The following is a 20,226-nucleotide window of genomic DNA, read 5'->3' as shown; positions in this document are numbered from 1 at the left end:
TAACACAAACAGTAGCATCTATGACTCGAGCAGACATTATTAATGGGACTATAGCCATGAGTATTTTCCCTGCGTACTGCTGGAAGGGCTGAAAACACAAATGATCGCTGGCCAGTACAACACCCATTTCTTTCTTTCTTTCTTTATTTGGTGTTTAACGTCGTTTTCAACCACGAAGGTTATATCGCAACGGGGAAAGGGGGGGAGATGGGATAGAGCCACTTGTCAATAGTTTCTTGTTCACAAAAGCACTAATCAAAAATTTGCTCCAGGGGCTTGCAACGTAGTACAATGTATTACCTTACTGGGAGAATGCAAGTTTCCAGTACAAAGGACTTAACATTTCTTACATACTGCTTGACTAAAATCTTTACAAACATTGACTATATTCTATACAAGAAACACTTAACAAGGGTAAAAAGAGAAACAGAATCCGTTAGTCGCCTCTTACGACATGCAACACCATTTCAGGACCTCCAAAAATAGGAGAAAATAGGTTGATCAGATTAGGAGGGAGTCTTACAATTCATTCATTTTACAGAGGCCATGAAGAAAACCTGAAAAATCAAGGTCTTAACAGGGGTTCCACTGTAATGAGAGTAGTGTGAAAGTGTCACAGCATACTTTCCACTGTAATGAGAGTAGTGTGAAAGTGTCACAGCATACTTTCCACTGTAATGAGAGTAGTGTGAAAGTGTCACAGCATACTTTCCACTGTAATGAGAGTAGTGTGAAAGTGTCACAGCATACTTTCCACTGTAATGAGAGTAGTGTGAAAGTGTCACAGCATACTTTCCACTGTAATGAGAGTAGTGTGAAAGTGTCACAGCATACTTTCCACTGTAATGAGAGTAGTGTGAAAGTGACACAGCATACTTTCCACTGTAATGAGAGTAGTGTGAAAGTGTCACAGCATACTTTCCACTGTAATGAGAGTAGTGTGAAAGTGTCACAGCATACTTTCCACTGTAATGAGAGTAGTGTGAAAGTGTCACAGCATACTTTCCACTGTAATAAGAGCAGTGTGAAAGTGTCACAGCATACTTTCCACTGTAATGAGAGTAGTGTGAAAGTGTCACAGCATACTTTCCACTGTAATGAGAGTAGTGTGAAAGTGTCACAGCATACTTTCCACTGTAATGAGAGTAGTGTGAAAGTGTCACAGCATACTTTCCACTGTAATAAGAGCAGTGTGAAAGTGTCACAGCATACTTTCCACTGTAATGAGAGTAGTGTGAAAGTGTCACAGCATACTTTCCACTGTAATGAGAGTAGTGTGAAAGTGTCACAGCATACTTTCCACTGTAATGAGAGTAGTGTGAAAGTGTCACAGCATACTTTCCACTGTAATGAGAGTAGTGTGAAAGTGTCACAGCATACTTTCCACTGTAATGAGAGTAGTGTGAAAGTGTCACAGCATACTTTCCACTGTAATGAGAGTAGTGTGAAAGTGTCACAGCATACTTTCCACTGTAATGAGAGTAGTGTGAAAGTGTCACAGCATACTTTCCACTGTAATGAGAGTAGTGTGAAAGTGTCACAGCATACTTTCCACAGTGACAAGAACATCATTTTTTTCCAGGACTTTAGAGAACTTGCACACCTAGCGATTACGAACTCTGCTTAGTACAAACAAGAAGAGCAAACGCTCGATCGAGTCACTTTCGCAGTTCTGAATATTATATGAGGCATCAGATGGACAGGAAGAAATTGCTATTCACAACACAATGAGTCACGTTCACATAAAATTTGAGCCCGGTCACTTTTATAGTTTCCGAGAAAAGCCCAACGTTAAGTTGTGTGTTGCCGAACAGAAAAGGCTAGTTATCTCCCTTGTTTTTCTGATAACGTTCGTAAAAGGCTACAGATGTAAATACTTTGATGTAAAGAATAATCCTACAAAGTTTCAATCACATCCGATGAACTTTGTCAAAGATATAAAATGTCTAATTTTTCCTTTGACGCTGACCTGTGACCTTGAAAAAGGTCAAAGGTCAACGAAACCATCGTTAAAGTGTAGAGGTCATTGGAGGTCACGACTAAACAAAATATGAGCCCGATCGCTTGGATAGTTTCCGAGAAAAGTCCAACGTTAAGGTGGTGTCTACGGACGGCCGTCCGGCCGTCCGGACAGACTAACACTGACCGATTACATAGAGTCACTTTTTCTCAAGTGACTCAAAAAGTTACATATAAGTTCAGAACTTCTTGCCGCAGGTGGGCATTTTCCAAAATACCACCAACTAATCCAGCATAATGCAGCTGATGCTGCCTCCTAAACCACATGAGTGTCACCTGGCCAAGCCAGTGTATTGATTCCTTTGGAAAATTCACTTCCTGGGACACAACGACTCCGTTCCGGCAAGTGCTGCTGCCACCATTAATCGTATTTATCTTTGTCAGATATCAATAATGCAACATGCATTTTGCACACTGTCTTGGCATTTACCGTCATTCCCCTCTGAGGATGAGTCTGGCGACCACAGAGTCAACCTTCTCCCCTGAGACAGAGTGGGATTTAGTGTAATGTCAATGATGACCGTAAGTCAGCCTGCTTCATAATAAATCATTTGTACGGGCAACCTTCTTAAGATAAGAGTGAAATATAATCTGATGATTTAAGCTATTTACCAATCCAAACACCAAGCCCTAATGCACAACAAGTCACCACTGCAGTTTAAAGTTAACTTCACACAGAATCTAAACTCCTTGTACAGCTCAGTTTGTGTGAGAACGTTGTTTTTTTTACAGTAACGGCAATCTAAGTTTGTTCGCCCATAACTGTAGTAACAGCAATACCTGAAGTCACTATCCTACAAATTGTCAGACAATTGGCCATTTTCTGCCTGTCACCAGCGGTGCCTGACTTGAAAGACAACGAGGCAATTTATGCAAATGGTCGTTCCAAGGGGGACCATTTCAATCAGCACAACTCATCGGCAGCAGCCAAGCAGCGGACACAGAGCGCCTGCAGACCGAGGGGACCCTGTGCACCACCAGCTTTAGAGTTTAAGATTTACGATTGACACTCCTTTTCAACATCTCCAAGTAATGCATTTCTACAGTTCCCCCCAAAAAGCCTGAATGGTGGGGTAAAAACAGTCATACACATGAGCGCGGGAGTTTCAGCCAATGAACGAAGAAGAATTTCAAGTCAGGTATTTACTGAAATCCTGTTCAGATGTAGAGTGGAACCTAGCTGCCAGGTGACGACCACCTCTCGATAAAGACCACCTGCCCATCATTACCACCCCATAAGATCCCTGACACATTTGTTGTCTATGTAATTCCCCTTTTCATAGCGACCACCTGTCTACAATGACAATCACTACTTTTGGTCTGGCCCTTGGGCGGTCGTCATAGACAGGTTTGACTGTGCCAGTTGTCAGTGATCCTTACTTCATTATTTTACTTCAAAATGTAGTTCTAACAAAAACAATTTAAAATAATGTATGTTGGGTCCTTTTTCAATCATCTGTTTGAGAGTTTGTTTTGACTTTTGTCAATTCACATGAATCAATGAAGCGAAGAAAACACTGTCAAAAGATTGTTTTAACATCTTCATCGCCGAAGCTTAAATTACAATGTATCAGCGTGACAGTCTCTGGTTCAACTTCATAAGAAACCATCAGGGTTGTATTACCTACATGAGGCTAACCTATCCCAAATCGTCCAACCCCATCAAATACTGTCCTATCACCAGTCTTTTGCATTGGGCAGCTAGTGTAGAAAAATACTTGACTCCACAGATCACAACATATACTAGTACAGTGGAACCTCCCGATTAAGACATTCCAAAATCAGAGAAAATCAGGTCTTCAAAAGGAGGGGATCTTAAAATGGGGTAAATTTACAGAGGTTATGAACATAAGAAAACCAGGGTCTAAAGAGGGGGGTGGGGGGGGTGTCTTAAAAGGTTCCACTCTTAACCCATAACTCACCAATGCTTCCGGCCGCAGCTGCAGATCAGAAAGTTCTACATCTCCTGAAAAATGAAAATGCAATTAGGAATTAATCATATAATATATGGCAAACCAGTACCCAGCACAACACTCAAACACTCTTTTAATACAGCATTGGAATTACATGCAATTTCAGTTGAATGATACTGGGAAAAATCTGAAACAACATGTCAGCTAATGTTTCAAAACTGAATAATTCAAAGACATTTAATTTTTTACAATATTTTATTTCATCAATAATGATTGTGTTACAACAACAATTGTACAATATGAAACTGATATCTTTTCAAAAACTAATCAATTTGTAATCTTATCTGAGCTGCTGTTCTGACCCTTAAGAGTGAGATCAATTAAGGCAACAAAAAAAAAGGTGTGGTTACGGTAACATAGGCAAAAAACAAGAGGCGAAGCCTTCAAGGCTCACGTAAGAAATCGACAAACAGTAACACAAACTCAATCACTTCGTCACACATACACACACACACACACAGTAAGCGGCATAGCCATAGGTGACACTGTGCAAGAAAGCGAGACACTAGATCTAGATCTGAATGGCCGATTTCGAAGAAAAAACTAGTCTCGGCCCGCTCGGCAAAATAACAATGACCGAGACTTTCAGTAATTCCTTCGCGTGACGTCTAACCCTCTTACGCCATAATGTGACGTCTTCAAATGTGACGTCTTCAAATGTTAAAGTTTCTACCACAGACATACAACACGCACACACGCCCACACGCACAGACAGACAAAGTTACGATCGCATAGGCTACACTTACGTGAGCCAAAAATAGGGTAGGAAGGCAGGCAATCAGTGAATCACTTTTTTTTTTTAAACTTTTTTTTCTAATGTGTACAAATTAAACCTACTTGACAGGGAAATAAGTGTGCGACTCGGGCGCTTTCGCTTTCATTGCATTTTCTGCACTCGTTTTCTTGTTTTTTGTGGGGTTTTTTGACAAATGTAATAAAAAGTTATAGGGTCGGCCCCTAAAAATAGGGTAGGTCGGGTTACCGTAACCACACCTATTTTTTTTTTTTAGGCCTAAGTATCATAAATTCCTCATATTAAGCAGCAACATCTGCCCAGTTCTCACACCAGTATACATGTACCACCTAACAGGAAACAAAGTAGAATTGTCCTGCTTTGCACAAAACAAATATAAAAATATAGAAACTTCCTTAAACTTTTAACAAAACTTTTATCAAGAAGAAAACAGAACTTGTTTCAACTTCAAGCAGATAAAATTCATAATGTAAAGTCTAATTAGATAAAAAAAATTTTACACAGTATACCTCAATCAAAAAAATGTGACAATTAACATTCACAAATAAACAAAACAAGTCAGAAAGATAGAAAAAAACAGCTTACCGTTGAAAACGCTGACATTCAGGTTTTTGGAGTCGATGTTTGCCACATACTTCCCGATGTACTTGTTGAGCAAACTGGCCACCAGCGTTTCAAACATGGTGCTTTGACAGGTCTGCGCTATTGGTTTATCTTTGCTTCAGTCAACATCTTCAATCCCGCAATGGCAGACCTATTGAAACAGGCATGCAAAATCCATTTGTTATCTTTGCTGATCGAGTCCCTTTTTTTATTTTCACCAATTAAACGAGGCTATAAGTCTGCAGGCAACCGTGAAATGATTTGGTGTCATGAAAATAATTGAGCAATTTTTTTCCCCAGCAAGGAGAGGTTAGCTGCTGCCAAATTGTAAGGATATATATCATCAAATCAATACAGCTCTTGAAATGTAAAGGTAAAAAGTTCAAACTAAATAGATTTGCATTTCTAATAGATTGTAGATACAGTGGAACCTCTCTTTTAACTTTTTTTCTAATACCCTGGTAATCTTTTCTTACAGTGTAACGTAATTCTCAGGCCTCCATCTTCAGTCTCTTAACTCGTACTTTTCTCAGATCTGATACAGTGATGACTGTTCCTTTGCCGGTCGACCGTCTGATATTTTTGTCATGTTTGACCATCAATTTTTTATGTTGCGGACAAATTAAGCCAGAAAGGCTGGACAAAAACATATATACATTTTCATTACAGGTCCAACTCACCACTTGTCCTTAGGGTCTGGGAATAACCCTGTTCTTAATCGCTTTTCAGTGTGTAAAGTGAAAGGCTCAAGAGTGGTAAAAATTAAAAAATACGTTTCGATTTCACGCATATTTAAAAAGTATCACAGTTGCATGTGCCTTCACTCAAATTACGGGCAAGGTTTCAATGATGCAAAATGACTTCTGACCACACCAGATTTAAATCATTCCAGCTAAAAAAACAAAACTGAATGAATGCTTCATTAACATAACAATACTGCTTTCAATACAACCCCTTACAATGCAATTTTTTAAGCTATAAACGGAACCAACAAACTTGTGGGATCCGAGAGCTTGGAGTTTATCAAGCTGATTTAAAAAATATAAAAAATTATAAGAATGTGCTGCTCAGATGAAAACAATTTTGAGCCAAATTCTGGACAGATAAAATGTTAATCTTCTCAAGCCACTAAATTTCAGTTGCTAAGTGTGTGATCTACTAGCTGTTAGGTATGCACACAAATTTACATTGTTTTGCAAAATAATGCTCTTGAAACGAATGAAAGGAATCTTGATCACAGCTGTCAGAGGTTATCCTTAAAAAATAAAAAAGCAACCTTGAGTGGAATCTGTTTGCTGAAAACCTATATCATTGTAATGAGCACAACATAATCAGATACAAATATTCCAGAAATGAGATTGTGCATTCAATCACATCATATCATATATGCATGATACATTAGAAAGTCATGTATACCTGATGGCAACACTAGGTACATCAACTCAGCAAGCACATCCTGGTCAGTAAAGTACATGACACATTCTTAAAAAATCAGGTGCACCAAATAAAACTGCTGAAACACCACAGGTTCTCCAAGTTGTCTGTAATCTTGCACGCCCAATGTCTTCCTGGCGGTGTTTATATCTGCTAATCTCGACACCATATGCTGTACTCGAGACGACAGAATACGTATTGATTCCTCTGCTGGTCGATGAATGAATACATTATTACAGTAGAGCAATGCCCTTCACTACATCAAACGTATTGCCCTGCTGTTGTTGCGCACTCTTCCTGGCTCAAAAACCACACATCTACTGAGAGCGTAAGGAAGAATTTTCAGAACGAAAAACACAAGCAAAAACGGAAAGGTTTCTATCGTCGAGAAGGGGATGCCAAGACAGAGCGGCAATGCAAAACCAGCATGCCGGGCATAACATTAAACTGGAGTTCGCGGCGATCGATAAGCAACTCTAGTCTCATTGGAAACCCCAACGGGAAGCGACCTACGCACAGACTCAAATGGTTGACAATCTCGTTTTCAAACACTCAGTCTTGCACGCTGGCATTCCTTGCTGTTGCTGTGCAGCGGCTGTGCGAAAGTTATACAGATTGAACTACCGTTTTATGTTCATACATGGTTTTTTTCCCAAGAAAAGAACATAAGGGCGGTGTTCTATTCCTTCTGGTCTATTCAATCGTCTGCTCCTTTCATTTTCCCGATTCTCAAATATGCAGGGTTAAAATGAGCCATTTCGGAATAACTTAATACACGTCTCTATCTAAATTTATGGCTTCACGCACTCATCTCAAACAAATAACTAATTTGACAAATGAAAACTACATACATTTAACATCTGGAATCTTTATTACAACACTTTATAGTTGACACAGCAAATACATTTGTGTGACTTGATTACAAATTAATGTTTGTATATGTTACGGTAAATAGTCAATTTGAGAGCCAAGGAACGTTATATAATGTTTTCCATTCAAATTGTTCTTTATAACGGTTTACGTAAGATTATGAATTAACCCATAACAGTTGCATTTCTTTGCGGGTTATTGTTTTGCAAAGAACAAGCTTGTCAATCTTGTGTTTGTTTTTATTCCCATTTGGTATACTATAATATACTTTCTTGCTAGCTTTAGGTCAGAAGCACATGGACAGGAAAGCTGTCAACAAGACCAACGAAATGGAACCAAAACAGAAGAAACTGAAGATAGAGGACTACAAAAAGCCAGATTTGCCTTCAACGGTATGGATTTTTTTTGGTCCAGAATGAAGAATGAAATCTGTTCGTGCCTCAGGGAACATACTGTCATGATGAGTGAATGACCAATACTCAAGTCACAAGTGGGATTCAGTTTTGAGTCAAGAACAAGATTCCTTAAAAAAAAAGTATGAACGTCTTCCACGCTGATCTCAGACGATTTTTACACAGGTCTTCTGAATACAAAACATCTGATACGACACCCAGTCACATCTGATGGATGTTAACGTGACCACAAAAAAAGAACTCAATCATTGAACGTGGCATTTTTGTCATTGTGACTGACTGTGAGCTATTATTAATGTTTTTTTAATTTTATTTTTAACAACAGTTGACTTGTTTTTGACTCACATGCGAAGCAAAAGTGAGTCTATGTACTCACCCGAGTCGTCCGTCCGTCCGTCCGTCCGGCCGGCCGGCCGGAAAACTTTAACGTTGAATATTTCTTGGACACTATTCAGTCTATCAGTACCAAATTTGGCAAGATGGTGTATGATGACAAGGCCCCAAAAAACATACATAGCATCTTGACCTTGCTTCAAGGTCAAGGTCGCAGGGGCCATAAATGTTGTCTAAAAAACAGCTATTTTTCACATTTTTCCCATTTTCTCTGAAGTTTTTGAGATTGAATACCTCACCTATATATGATATATAGGGCAAAGTAAGCCCCATCTTTTGATACCAGTTTGGTTTACCTTGCTTCAAGGTCAAGGTCACAGGAGCTCTTCAAAGTTGGATTGTATACATATTTTGAAGTGACCTTGACCCTGAACTATGGAAGATAACTGTTTCAAACTTAAAAATTATGTGGGGCACATGTTTTGCTTTCATCATGAGACACATTTGGTCCCATATGATCAAGGTCAAGGTCACATTGACCCTTATGAAATGTGACCAAAATAAGGTAGTGAACCACTAAAAGTGACCATATCTCATGGTAGAAAGAGCCAATAAGCACCATTGTACTTCCTATGTCTTGAATTAACAGCTTTGTGTTGCATGACCTTGGATGACCTTGACCTTGGGTCAAGGTCACATGTATTTTGGTAGGAAAAATGTGTAAAGCAGAAGGTCAAGCATGTGAGTCGTATGGGCTTTGCCCTTCTTGTTTTGTTCTTGGTTTGTTTAACTGTTTGTTTGTTTACTTTCTGCTGTGTGTGTATACATCATTTACATGTGTGTATCTGTGAGTGCATGTGATTCGATCAGCTTGTGTCGCCTACCCCACCTCAAGCAACCTGGCCCTTTGGTGATGGGGATGAAGGAAGTGTGGATTATCTGCATATGTAGGTGTGTTTTAGTATGGTAAACTGATTAGTGAATGACTGCAAATAATCCTATTGTTCACTTGATTTTCAGCACAAAGAGCTTCTAGATCTCTACAAACAACGTAAGTTGATGTATAATGTAAGCTAATTAAGTCATTTTGATGTTTAACGTTCAGTCTTTGGTTTGATCAGCATAGAATACTTTGTACCTGCAAATGGTCGGATTGAATGCATGATCAAATCACAAATAAACTGAAACTTTTATCAGTATCACTATCATCACTATCAGTGTTTACATCTGTTTGCCTTAATTATTCTCCTCATAGTCATACTCATAGTTGCAAACACACTAAAACAATTCATCTACCTAGATTTTTGTCAAATATATATAATATATACCAAAACAAAGTTTTTTTTAAGCCCAATTACTGAATTAGCATAATTTACTATCCCAATTTCCTTGGGTGTGTGAATCTGACAAATTATTGTCTTGTTTGATATTTGTCAAATGTGATGCTTTTTAGTACATTTACATGCATGCACTTACGATCTGTAATTGACTAATTCTTTCAAAGGTCGAGCTGAAAAACAAAAACACAAGGAGGAAAAACTGATTCAACAATGGGAGCAGGAAAAGAAGCAGAGAGAAGAGGAGATTGCAAAGGCAAAAGAAGAGGAAGACGAGGAAGAGAAATCCAAGCTATGTAAGTGTAGTGTAAAAGGTTATGCACTGTTGTAGCGGGGCTCCCCAAACTGTGTGTCCCTGCTTCCTGTACGGGGATGTAGCTCAGTTGGTAGCGCGCTGGATTTGTATTCCGTTGGCCGCTGTCAGCGCGAGTTCGATCCCAGGTTCGGCGGAAATTTATTTCACAGAGTCAACTTTGTGTGCAGACTCTCTTCGGTGTCCGAACCACCCCCCGTGTATACTACATTGGGTGTGTACGTTAAAGATCCCACGATTGACAAAAGGGTCTGTCCTGGCAAAATTGCTTAGGCACAGTTAATAATTGTCTACCATACCCGTGTGACTTGGAATAAGGCCGTGAAAGATAAATATGCGCCGACATGGCTGCAATCTACTGGCCGTATAAAATTTCATCTCACACGGCATCACTGCAAAGCGCCTAGAACTGTACCCACGGAATATGCGCGATATAAGACTCATTGATTGATTGACTACGAGCTGATGAAACGTACCAGACATTCATGGGGAAGGTCCCACGATGCACTAAACCAGAAATTGAATTGTATGATACTGTATGATACTGTATTGTATGATACTGTATTGTATGATACTGTATTGTATGATACTGTATTGTATGATACTGTATTGTATGATACTGTATTGTATGATACTGTATTGTATGATACTGTATTGTATGATACTGTATTGTATGATACTGTATTGTATGGTACTGTATTGTATGGTACTGTATTGTATGGTACTGTATTGTATGGTACTGTATTGTATGGTACTGTATTGTATGGTACTGTATTGTATGATACTGTATTGTATGATACTGTATTGTATGATACTGTATTGTATGATACTGTATTGTATGATACTGTATTGTATGGTACTGTATTGTATGGTACTGTATTGAATGGTACTGTATTGTATGATACTGTATTGTATGATACTGTATTGTATGGTACTGTATTGTATGATACTGTATTGTATGATACTGTATTGTATGATACTGTATTGTATGGTACTGTATTGTATGGTACTGTATTGTATGATACTGTATTGTATGATACTGTATTGTATGATACTGTATTGTATGATACTGTATTGTATGATACTGTATTGTATGATACTGTATTGTATGATACTGTATTGTATGGCACTGTATTGTATGGTACTGTATTGTATGATACTGTATTGTATGGTACTGTATTGTATGATACTGTATTGTATGATACTGTATTGTATGGTACTGTATTGTATGGTACTGTATTGTATGGTACTGTATTGTATGGTACTGTATTGTATGGTACTGTATTGTATGGTACTGTATTGTATGGTACTGTATTGTATGATACTGTATTGTATGATACTGTATTGTATGATACTGTATTGTATGATACTGTATTGTATGGTACTGTATTGTATGGTACTGTATTGTATGGTACTGTATTGTATGATACTGTATTGTATGATACTGTATTGTATGATACTGTATTGTATGATACTGTATTGTATGGTATGGTATATATTTTATTGTACTGTACTGTTTCAGTGGGCAGGCATTACACAGTGTCGATAGCGCTACCTGGGTCCATTCTAGACAACGCACAGTCCAGGGAACTGCGGTCTTATTTGGCAGGACAGGTAAGTGTGTATTACTTTTCTTAACTGTGCAAACTTTCTTATTTATTCATTTATTTATATATTAACATGTATTTATTTATATTTATTTCATGTCACTGCACAGCCTCACTACCAGTACTTAGCAAGTATTACTATTAGCAATCATTGGATTTACAAGTACTGGACGGAACAGAAAAAAGGCTATAACAAAATCTATTTCATTCTTTATTTTTATGCGCTAAGATTTTGGTGTGACTGTTGTGCTGTTGCATCACATTACACAGAGATGTTTGCAACTGAAAATGAGATTAACAATGTGTAATGCTAATAGTAATACAGTTTAGCAGTAATGAAACACACACACACACACACGCGCGCGCAAAGCATCTGTCAGAATGTGACCTTGTTGTAAGTTATATATTTTCATTGTTTTTTCTTTTCTTTCTGTTGATAGATTGCTCGTGCGGCAGTGGTGTTCAATGTGGACGAGATTGTGGTGTTTGACGAAACAAACGCATTAAGCAGGTAAAGTATAAAGCCTAAAAAACACACACATGCTAATGCTAGCAGGGTGTTACTAGTGGACAATACACACTTTCTAAAAACAGATATAAATCATATTGCAGCATAATAAAATCCCACTTTTGTGAGCGTAGAGTTTGCGAGGTTTCGGTGCATAGCGCTACAAGTAAGAATCTTTCTTGGGGACCAGTCGCTGCAAGGAAGGCTAGGATTTGGCAAGAATAGGTGAGCATCTCTTTTGATGTGCTCGCAAAAACATGAGGGCTGGCAATCGGGTTGGCTGTTCGATGACGACTCTTTTGATGTCATGCAATCATATATTTTCGATTGTTGCCAGGCTAGCACAACATCATTTCATTGACACGATTGTCTAGTCACCAAGCAAGCTGCTAGTTTCCTGCGTGTACAAGATGTGCATCAGTTATGTATGCACTTCTAAGAAAGGTGTTATGACAATTCAGCAATGTTTGAGATTATTTGATTCCATTCCATTTACTATAATTATGATCCCAATGCTAGGAATTTCGGGTCGCTTCCTCCCAGTGGAAAACTATCAACAACAAGAGTTGTGTTACCAAGGTGTGTGCGTGTTTAGGTGTAATCAGCCACCTGCACTTATGGCAGAATGACCGAGGTCTTTAGTGACGCAGGGGTGGGATATGGATACCATCTCTGAGTCTGCACATGAAGTTGACCCATGTCCATCCCAGCCTGGAATCGAACCTGTCACCCTAGGAACACAAGTCCCGTGCTCTACCAGCTCAGAACTGAGCTACTCGGCCCCTTTTATACAGGGTAACCACTCATGTGGGTATTTTCTGTACATTCTATAACAACATGACATGAAGTTAATGTTTATGCTTTTGTCATTCTTCCAGTGATGGTACCATTGAAGACGCAAAGAAGCAGGGCTGCCTGCAGCTAAAGCTCATCCTGGAGTACCTGGAGTGTCCGCAGTATTTGCGCAAGGGTCTCTTCAAACGACACGAGTTTCTTCAGTATGCAGGTAACACACTTCAGAATAGACGAATTCTGAAAATAACTCCGTCGGGTTTGTATGGGTTATGGGAGAGTGACCTTTTCTTGCAAAACCTCATACAAACATTGGAGGGGTCGATAACCAGCGAGGGATGTGTCAAAAACACATGGAAACATGCAAGTGTTTCCGACACACGCCTCGCTTGTGATTGGCCCTTCCAATGTTTGTATGTACAAGGTTTTGTAAGAAAAGGTCACTCTTTCACAGCCCATACAAACCTGACGGAATTATTTCCGAAAAATCCACACATACACTCCTCACAAATAAAATACAATGACAAGGCTAATAAGCTTAATAACAACGAAACAGAAAGTGATCATAGAAATGGAGATCGCTAACATTGTTCTCATCATCATGCCTTGAAAAAGGCTGTTGTAATTTGTATCGACTACCGAATTGGGGATTCATCCCAGAACCGGTGACAGCGCACCGTAATGTACGAAGCATTTGGTCACTGTCTCACTGACGCCCATCAATTTTTTAGTGTTTTTAGTGTTGTTAGTGTTTTTAGTGTTGTTAGTGTTGTTAGTGTTGTTAGTGTTGTTAGTGTTGTTAGTGTTTTTAGTGTTGTTAGTGTTTTTAGTGTTGTTAGTGTTTTTAGTGTTTTTAGTGTTGTTAGTGTTTTTAGTGTTTTTAGTGTTGTTAGTGTTGTTAGTGTTTTTAGTGTTTTTAGTGTTGTTAGTGTTTTTAGTGTTTCAACTCCTGGGCAGGTTTGCTAAACCCACTGGACAGCCCCCATCACATGAGAGCGACAGACGACATGCCGTACAGAGAAGGGGTGGTGCTCAAGAAGCCACTCAGACCAAACCAGGGATCATTTGCCGATGTTGGCCTTTTAAAAAAGGTAATCACTTTTACTTTTGTATGTTTCTGTAACAAGATGTTGGCCTTTTAAAAAAGGTAATCACTTTTTCTTTTTTATGTTTCTGTAACAAGATGTTGGCCTTTTAAAAAAGGTAATCACTTTTTCTTTTTTATGTTTCTGTAACAAGATGTTGGCCTTTTAAAAAAGGTAATCACTTTTACTTTTGTATGTTTCTGTAACAAGATGTTGGCCTTTTAAAAAAGGTAATCACTTTTACTTTTGTATGTTTCTGTAACAAGATGTTGGCTTTTTAAAAAAGGTAATCACTTTTACTTTTGTATGTTTCTGTAACAAGATGTTGGCCTTTTAAAAAAGGTAATCACTTTTACTTTTGTATGTTTCTGTAACAAGATGTTGGCCTTTTAAAAAAGGTAATCACTTTTACTTTTGTATGTTTCTGTAACAAGATGTTGGCCTTTTAAAAAAGGTAATCACTTTTACTTTTGTATGTTTCTGTAACAAGATGTTGGCCTTTTAAAAAAGGTAATCACTTTTACTTTTGTATGTTTCTGTAACAAGATGTTGGCCTTTTAAAAAAGGTAATCACTTTTACTTTTGTATGTTTCTGTAACAAGATGTTGGCCTTTTAAAAAAGGTAATCACTTTTACTTTTGTATGTTTCTGTAACAAGATGTTGGCCTTTTAAAAAAGGTAATCACTTTTACTTTTGTATGTTTCTGTAACAAGATGTTGGCCTTTTAAAAAAGGTAATCACTTTTTCTTTTTTATGTTTCTGTAACAAGATGTTGGCCTTTTAAAAAAGGTAATCACTTTTTCTTTTTTATGTTTCTGTAACAAGATGCGCACGTCAGGGTTGTTCCCACGCTCCGGTCTGTGACGCATACCTTTTTGATGTGATGCATTGGTATGACTCCTGGTTTGTCTGTCCGAAAGCTGTGACATGTAGGGGTCTTCTGACGGACACAGACACACATTTGGACGTATACATATTTTTAGTCCAGGTCCAACCGTTGTCCTCTGAGGCTGGGAACAACATTGTGTTTTGGTATTATGCATTCATGTGATTCTGTCTTATTGAGAAAACTGCAGGACAAAAATATGTGTGTTTTTTGAAAAATAAAATTCAAACCTTTATCTTCATCATTCAGGAAGTTCAGCTTGACAAGCAAATAGAGCCTCACGTTCGGGTCACGGTCAAAATGGACAAAAACGCAGGTGAGTTAACTCATTGTCTCCCAGGTACGGATATATCCGTACCCACTCATATGGCTCTATCTGACCAGGTACGGATATATCCGCTCAGACTGTTAGCTTCAGTCGCTTCCTGCAAAGTCCATCTAGCGCCTGCATTCCAGCATGTTGATACACAGTTACTACAATTCTGAGTGACCTGCTGCAGCACAGCTGGTCTCGGCTAAAAAAAACTTGGTCAACCTAGGTGGGGTAGAAAGTGTTAATTCGGTTTTTTTTCATACAGAGTCACAGAGTATACAAACCCACAACAACAACAAGAACAAAACCAAGTCTTAGTTCTACTGCTGGTGGAGCTAGGATACAAAGGTTTTCTTTATTTGTTGTTGGCCACTAAGCTTGGTAAAGGGAAGCAACTTCTTGTTCTGTGAATGGCAGTGCTGTTGAGAGCTGAACAGAATATAGAGACTGACTTACAACTGCGAAGGAAAATTGTGTGGATACCTTAGGGGCCATTTACTAATTTAAAACACCAGTTAGGTGCATACCAGGGGCACCAATTTTTTTTCAAGGTAGCATACGTACATACTCCTGATACTGATATTTTTAGTATAAGGTAAAACGCCTTCATCTTCTGGAAACCATGGGCAGGATTTACTCCTCTGCTGTTCTGGAAAACTTTAGTCCCTATTCCTTTAGTGGAGATTTTATTTCTTTTCATTAATAGTTTTATTGAGCGAATTTCTTTTGCAAGTGCATGTCTTTTCTTGATTTTATTTATATATTATTGATATGTTTGAGTCTTGCTGGACTTTCTTTTCACTTTAGCAATTTATGGAACTTTGATTTGACAGAAGTTTCTACGGTTTGAAGACTGCTGATGTCAGATAACATCCCTGCTTTGGATTGCTTTGATTTTGATTGTTTTGTGTTCTGGCGTTCAGGCTGTGTATCTCACCAAAATCAGTAACTTCTGTAATTTTTTGGCTGGTATTTAGGCTGCACAACTCACCAAAATCAGTAAAAAGCCATCATTCTGTTTTTTCTTCTTTCTGTCCTATTCAAGACTTTTCTGTTCATAACTTCTGTACTTTTTTTGGCTGGTACTAAGGCTGCATAACTAACCACAATGAGTAAAAAGCCATCATTCTGTTGTTTTTTCTGTCCCATTTAACTTTTAAAACTTTTCTTTTTATAATGTCTTAAGTTTTTTTGCTTATATTCAGGCTATGTAACTTACCCAAATCAGTGAAAAACCATCATCCCTTTGTCAATCTGTATTTTGGTTTGATGTTTTTTTCAAATAAAAAGACCAACAAATACTGTACTCACATGTTTAACGAAGACGATACGAACAACAAAGCACGACGTTTCCACCACCAGGGCCTTCCTCAGGCACAAAGCGCGACGTTTCGACCACCAGGGCCTTCCTCAGGCACAGAGCGCGATGTTTCGACCACCAGGGCCTTCCTCAGGCACAAAGCGCGACGTTTCGACCACCAGGGTCTTCCTCAGGCACAAAGCGCGACGTTTCGACCACCAGGGCCTTCCTCAGGCACAGAGCGCGACGTTTCCACCACCAGGGCCTTCCTCAGGCACAAAGCGCAACGTTTCCACCACCAGGGCCTTCCTCAGGCACAAAGCGCGACGTTTCCACCACCAGGGCCTTTCTCAGGCACAAAGCGCGACGTTTCCACCACCAGGGCCTTCCTCAGGCACAGAGTGCGACGTTTCCACCACCAGGGCCTTCCTCAGGCACAAAGCGCGACGTTTCGACCACCAGGGCCTTCCTCAGGCACAGAGCGCGACGTTTCGACCACCAGGGCCTTCCTCAGGCACAAAGCGCGACGTTTCGACCACCAGGGCCTTCCTCAGGCACAGAGCGCGACGTTTCCACCACCAGGGCCTTCCTCAGGCACAAAGCGCGACGTTTCCACCACCAGGGCCTTCCTCAGGCACAAAGCGCAACGTTTCCACCACCAGGGCCTTCCTCAGGCACAAAGCGCGACGTTTCCACCACCAGGGCCTTTCTCAGGCACAAAGCGCGACGTTTCCACCACCAGGGCCTTCCTCAGGCACAAAGCGCGACGTTTCCACCACCAGGGGCTTCCTCAGGCACAAATCAGAAAAAATAAGAAGACAGACAACAGAACAGAAAGAAGGACTATAGATTAAAGATTAATATTTTACGACTCACAAACCAAAACAAACCTATCATCTTTGCTAAACACGCGTGTACAGTATTGTTTGGTCTTTTTATTTCTCACTCTCATGCGCAGTCACCATTGTTCTGGGTTTTTGAGTCACTTGAGAAAAAGTGACTCTATGTAATCGGTCAGTGTTAGTCTGTCCGGCCGGCCGGCCGTCCGTAGACACCACCTTAACGTTGGACTTTTCTCGGAAACTATCAAAGCGATCCGGCTCATATTTTGTTTAGTCGTGACCTCTAATGACCTCTACACTTTAACGATGGTTTCGTTGACCTTTGACCTTTTTCAAGGTCACAGGTCAGCGTCAAAGGAAAAATTAGACAATTTATATCTTTGACAAAGTTCATCGGATGTGATTGAAACTTTGTAGGATTATTCTTTACATCAAAGTATTTACATCTGTAGCCTTTTACGAACGTTATCAGAAAAACAAGGGAGATAACTAGCCTTTTCTGTTCGGCAACACACAACTTAACGTTGGGCTTTTCTCGGAAACTATAAAAGTGACCGGGCTCAAATTTTATGTGAACGTGACTCCCAGTGACCTCTACACTTTGACGTCTGCTTTGGTGACCTTTGACCTTTTTCAAGGTCACAGGTATGTCTTGAAGGAAAAAAATTGAAATATCATATCTCTGAAACTATTCATCGGATTTGATTCAAACTTTATAGGATTATTCTTTACATCAAATTATTTACATCTGTATTGTGTTGTGAATAGCAATTTCTTCCTGTCCATCTGATGCCTCATATAATATTCAGAACTGCGAAAGTGACTCGATCGAGCGTTTGCTCTTCTTGTTTCAAGACGGCAAGAAGAGGAAAGGCAAGGTGGTGGCACCAAGCACGCCGAGAAAAAAGCTTGGCCTGTACTGGGGCTACACCGTGAGACTGGCCGCAAACCTGGGCGAGGTGTTCACACAGTGTCCCTACGACGAGGGCTATGATCTCACCGTGGGCACGTCAGAGAGAGGAGAATCTATCGACTCTTTGGAGATTCCTACTTTCAAGTAAGTGCCCAGCTTTGAAGACAACTGACAGAGAGCAGAGCAAGATTTTGCATTATAATGGCACAGGAGAAAAAAAAGAGAAAAGACATGTTATTTTCACATGTAATCAACTTGTTCTACAAGTAAAACTTTAACAGTACTATGATCTCACTGTGGTGACAAGGGAGACAATTGACTCTTTGGAGATTCCTCCTTTCAAGTAAGTGGCCATCTTTGAAGAGATCTGAGAGCAGAAGAAGATTTTGCATTACAATGGTACAGGGGGCAGAAGAAGATTTTGCATTGCAATGATACAGAGAGCAGAAGATTTTGCATTACAATGATACAGAGCAGAAGAAGATTTTGCATTACAATGGTACAGGGGGCAGAAAAGAGAAAAGACAATTTACTTTCACACTTTTTGTTTGTTTATGTTTTTTTTTAAATACAAACAGGTCTTGATTAGTTCAGTCAATAATGTTTTTCCAGTGATGGAACATGTTGTCAGTCACTGAGAGCCTTCTTTTGTGTCATTTAGTGGTCTATAGATAGACTGGACAAACACTTTCAAGGAGAAGAAGGAAGAGGCAGGAGTTGTGTTATTGTCAGATACTTGGGGCAGGGGTTGTGTCATTGTCAGATACTTGGGGCAGGGGTTGTGTCATTGTCAGATACTTGGGGCAGAGGCAAATCTTAAAATGCTTGCCAACCTGGTTTGTTGACAGTTATGATGTACCGATAATTCAGTGTCAAAATTTTGTGCAGCGAGATTCGTGAAGTAGACTTTGAGAAGTTGACTTTGCCCGACTAATATCAGGAGTACAGTGGTACCTGTGGGGGTTCCACTGTAATAATGACAATGATGATTATGAAAGTGATGATGATGATGATGATGATGATGTCGACAATGTTTTCAGACACGCCCTGGTGGTGTTTGGCGGAGTGCAGGGCCTGGAGGCCAGCCTGGAAGTTGACCCCAACCTGGATGAGGACGACCCCAGCCTTCTCTTCCACCACTACGTCAACTCCTGTCCCGACCAAGGCAGCCGCACCATCAGAACTGAGGTATGAAATGACAGTTTTGCTTGACAGTAATAACGTTACGTGCATGTTGGGAGACTCGTTCTGACACAGGTTTTGTGCGGTATGACGTGTGAGAATGTAATGAGGAATTTCATTTTACACTTTTGTTAAAACTGCTTAATTTCTCTCTAGTTGAAATTTCACAATGTCAGCAGTGCGGCCAGAGAATGTGATTTTGTGTGTGCATTCACGTGTAACCTCACACGTTCAATTATTTTCTAACAATTTGTGTGCATAACCTTTGTTTTTACAGGAGGCTGTCCTGATCACGATGTCAGCCCTGCGGCCAAAAATACTTGAGGCTGCGAAGATAGCAAATCAACAATGATGATAAAAATAGCCGGCAATGCGTGTACATGGGTGTGCATGGTGTGAGGGAATGAAGATAACACTTGAGTACATGGATAGTGAAGCAGTAAACAAAACTTACAAAAAACATTCTCTGTGTGAGTTTGTGTGTATGTGTGGTTGCGATAGTTTTCTAGTTTTAGTCAAGTGTGTGTGTGCACATGTGTGTGTGTGTGTATGTACAGCGATTCCCAGAAAACTACTGGACAGATCTTCATGAAATTGTACATGTGAATTCTTCAAGACTGTATCCCCAGACTTTTTTTTTTTCGATACAAATCTTCTTCTTCTTCTGCGTTTGTGGGCTGAAACTCCCACGTACACTCGTGTTTTTTGCACGAGTGGAATTTTACGTGTATGACCGTTTTTTTATAAT

General features: G+C 39.6%; 2 protein-coding genes across 2 annotated transcripts in view; one reads left to right on the top strand and one right to left on the bottom strand.

Moving 5' to 3' along the window:
* Nucleotides 1-7,805, bottom strand: part of LOC138963232 (intermembrane lipid transfer protein VPS13A-like) — a 152,807-nt gene extending 145,002 nt beyond the window's left edge. The window contains exons 1-3 of the mRNA XM_070335289.1: nucleotides 6,766-7,805; nucleotides 5,332-5,500; nucleotides 3,942-3,985 (exon numbers count right to left, since the gene is read on the bottom strand). Of these exons, the coding sequence (XP_070191390.1) occupies nucleotides 3,942-3,985; nucleotides 5,332-5,428 (141 nt within the window). The 5' untranslated portion in view covers nucleotides 5,429-5,500; nucleotides 6,766-7,805. The remainder of the gene's footprint in view (nucleotides 1-3,941; nucleotides 3,986-5,331; nucleotides 5,501-6,765) is intronic.
* A 112-nt stretch (nucleotides 7,806-7,917) lies between these two features.
* LOC138963230 (putative methyltransferase C9orf114) lies at nucleotides 7,918-19,963 on the top strand. Its single transcript, XM_070335286.1, has 11 exons — nucleotides 7,918-8,045; nucleotides 9,420-9,450; nucleotides 9,904-10,032; nucleotides 11,572-11,663; nucleotides 12,097-12,167; nucleotides 13,043-13,170; nucleotides 13,914-14,047; nucleotides 15,178-15,244; nucleotides 18,239-18,440; nucleotides 19,337-19,484; nucleotides 19,756-19,963. Exons 1-11 carry the CDS (start codon nucleotides 7,950-7,952, stop codon nucleotides 19,828-19,830), a joined length of 1,173 nt encoding a protein of 390 aa, XP_070191387.1. The 5' UTR covers nucleotides 7,918-7,949; the 3' UTR covers nucleotides 19,831-19,963.
* The last annotated feature ends 263 nt before the right edge of the window (nucleotides 19,964-20,226 follow it).

This window comes from Littorina saxatilis, linkage group LG3 (genome assembly GCF_037325665.1).
Source record: "Littorina saxatilis isolate snail1 linkage group LG3, US_GU_Lsax_2.0, whole genome shotgun sequence".
Classification (NCBI taxonomy): domain Eukaryota; kingdom Metazoa; phylum Mollusca; class Gastropoda; order Littorinimorpha; family Littorinidae; genus Littorina; species Littorina saxatilis.
The sequence above is the reverse complement of the archived record's forward strand: the minus strand, read 5'-3'. Positions and strand labels throughout refer to the sequence as shown.